Here is a 2796-nt window from a genome sequence, read left to right as displayed (position 1 = left end):
GTGTGTGTGTGTGTGACTGAGAGGTGTTATATCACTAACAGCTGAATTGTTTGAATTTACAGCTTCAGAAGAGAGAAAGGTCCTGCAGGTTTTTCACACAGGTATTTCCACTTCCTGGTATCGTTGATTACTTTGCCACAGCATAGACCCACATGTTGTCTTTTTTCTTCACACTCAGCATGTAATTTGCAAAGAGAGCTTGTGTATGTGTGATCACTGATGCACATTACAATCCTCTACGTAGAATTTAAATTCTATGCTGCAGCAGTTGTCTTATAATTTGCATCCCAACCCTTTGAGGAGGATGATCATGCAACGGCTCCATCCTGATCCTGAACCACAGCGGGCATCAAAATCACTTGTAACTGGTGTCCCCTCACAAACATTTGAGTCTCCTCAAAGGGTTCACATTCTTTTTTGTTTTTAATTTCACTCACTTTTTTTGCATTTGGAATCAATGGTACTGATTAGAGGCCATGATCGATATCAATAATAGCTCATCTATTTTGCAGTTCTGTCTGCAGAATTGTAAACAGGCCTGCCTGGAACCAAATGACTCGCTATCCATCTCCATTCAATGCAGTGTCCTCTCTGCTGCTGTATCAGAGAAGAAGAACTGAGTATGATGGATACTCGGTTGCAAATTGCTTGGTCACAGCCTCAGTGCCTTAAAAATAATACAAACTTGCGTCTGTGGCTCAGTGTTAATTTATTTTTCTGTCGTGTAGCTCTGCTTTTATTGATGTTTGTTCTTGTTTACGCCATGGGCTCACCCCGTGAACGGAAAATCCAATCATTTAGACATGTTTTGGTCAGCTAAAATCACTATTCACAACATCAAAAGACTCCACCTTCCTCATCCATGTGCTGTAGATAGACTGCAGAGTCTCTCTTTTTCTCTCTCTGCATCCTCCCGACACACACACATACACCCTTGATGGGCTAGCTCTTTTTCTCCTGATACAGGCTTTTTCCCCGCACACTCCCCTGAAAAGTCTTAACGTCAGCACCAGTCAGCAAAGTCACATCATAGAACATGGCTTAGGACTATATGCAAGCTGACAAACACACACACCGACACACACTATCACACATGCAAACCACAAATAAATAAATATATTTTCAACAATGATCTCATCCCGTCACATCAAATCAGGTGGATATTTTAATCCAATAAGAGCTGAATTCTAATGTGTGGCTGCTTTCAGACAGCCTGTTACAGGTTAAAATCAAAACGTTACACCACACACCTTGGGTACTGCAGGGGCTGGGAGTGATCGATTATGTAATTAGCCTTAGTAATGTGAAACAAAATTATACCAACAGTCCCTTACTCTGCCAGATAGAAATGTGCGTGATTAGGGATGTGGTGTGGTGCTGCCCTCTCCTCGTTAATTATCTACAGCACTAATTGCCAAGTGAGGAGAGTGGGCAGGAGGTTTGGGTTCTTAATAGAGACAAAAAATAATTGAATTCTCTCTTTCCTTCTCTCTCTCTGTCTTTCTCTCTCTCCCTCTCACACTACATCTTTCTTCCTCTCTCCCTTCGTTTGGGGAACTGGGGACTTGTTTCATGTATACTAAATTGGCAATTTATTCATGATGAAGTTGGTGGTGTGTAGAGGCTTTCATTCTGTAGGGTGGATTGATGGAGGGAGGTAGAGTCTGCTAGGTAGACTGAGAACAAGACAGGGGGAGGTGGGAGGGGGGTAGAAATTAAACAGAGAACGAGAAGATCGTCACAGAAACAGAAATGGAATGTAAAAGAAAGAGAAAAACAATAAAGGGGGCAGTGAGGAGACTGCAATGTTCAATGACAATGTCTAATTTGCCCTCTATTTATGGATGGCGGGTCAGAGCATGTTGTGAATTTTAAGCCTGATTTAGCAGCAAACTCATCCTGTCAGGGAAGACAAACTCAACAACAACTGACAGATAAGCCTGCTTCTCTGATGAAAACATTTACGAAACATGCACGTTCTCTGAGCTCAGCCATGTGCTAAAAAGAAAAGAAAAAATCCACTGTTTCCTCAACTGTTCCCTTTTCCATACTTCTCAAATCCCAACTTTGTCATTTTACAAAGTGTGTCTTACTATGTGTGAGTGTACACATACTGTAATTTCATGTGCATGTGCCCATGCTCCACTTGTGTAACTGGGAGAAGAAGCCCAGTTCTAGTCTGTCTTGCCGGCACTGTTTACGCTGGATTACCCCAACGCTTCAAAGCATTTCACTTCTGCCCCATTTACTGGCATGTGTACGAATGTGTGTGTGCGTGCCTGCATGCTGTGGGTATGTGCACACAAATGCGAGTGCCTAACCGGTAATACATAGTCACAGACACGCGCAAAAACGACACCCTTATCTGTCTCTGCAGAGTCTCTCCCCTCTTTGAAGACCTCTAAAAAACATGTCTCAATTTTTAGCCCTCAAGCCCCCCCCACACACACACACACACACACACACACACTTTCAGATGTGGGTATGTCTGGACCTCAAGGAAATCACACCCCTTCTTCTCCCTACCTATCTCTCTCCTCTACAGATCCAATCTCTACGCCAGCATATTAAATTTCAATGAAAAAATTATATGAAATTGAAAATGCAAGATAATCAAAAGTTCAATAAAAAGCAATGAAAAGTTTAATGGGAGTAGAAAAGGGGGGTTATCTGAAACACATCAAAGTGAGCGTTTGGGAGCAGCACCACCAGCGTGAGCGAATAGAAAGCAGTTCCACTGCTGTTATATCTGCCGTGCCTACAGAGCATCCTCTCCTCAGTCTCTCTCTCTCTCTC

General features: G+C 42.7%; 1 protein-coding gene across 1 annotated transcript in view; it reads left to right on the top strand.

Annotated features, from left to right (window-relative positions):
• The window catches only part of adgrl3.1 (adhesion G protein-coupled receptor L3.1), a 120323-nt gene that overhangs the window by 80854 nt on the left and 36673 nt on the right, over positions 1 to 2796 (top strand). Inside the window, 1 exon segment of the mRNA XM_032533584.1 lies at positions 63 to 101. Within this exon segment, the coding sequence (XP_032389475.1) occupies positions 63 to 101 (39 nt within the window).

The sequence above is a fragment of the Etheostoma spectabile genome, chromosome 2, assembly GCF_008692095.1.
Source record: "Etheostoma spectabile isolate EspeVRDwgs_2016 chromosome 2, UIUC_Espe_1.0, whole genome shotgun sequence".
Taxonomy (NCBI): Eukaryota; Metazoa; Chordata; class Actinopteri; order Perciformes; family Percidae; genus Etheostoma; species Etheostoma spectabile.
The sequence above is the reverse complement of the archived record's forward strand: the minus strand, read 5'-3'. Positions and strand labels throughout refer to the sequence as shown.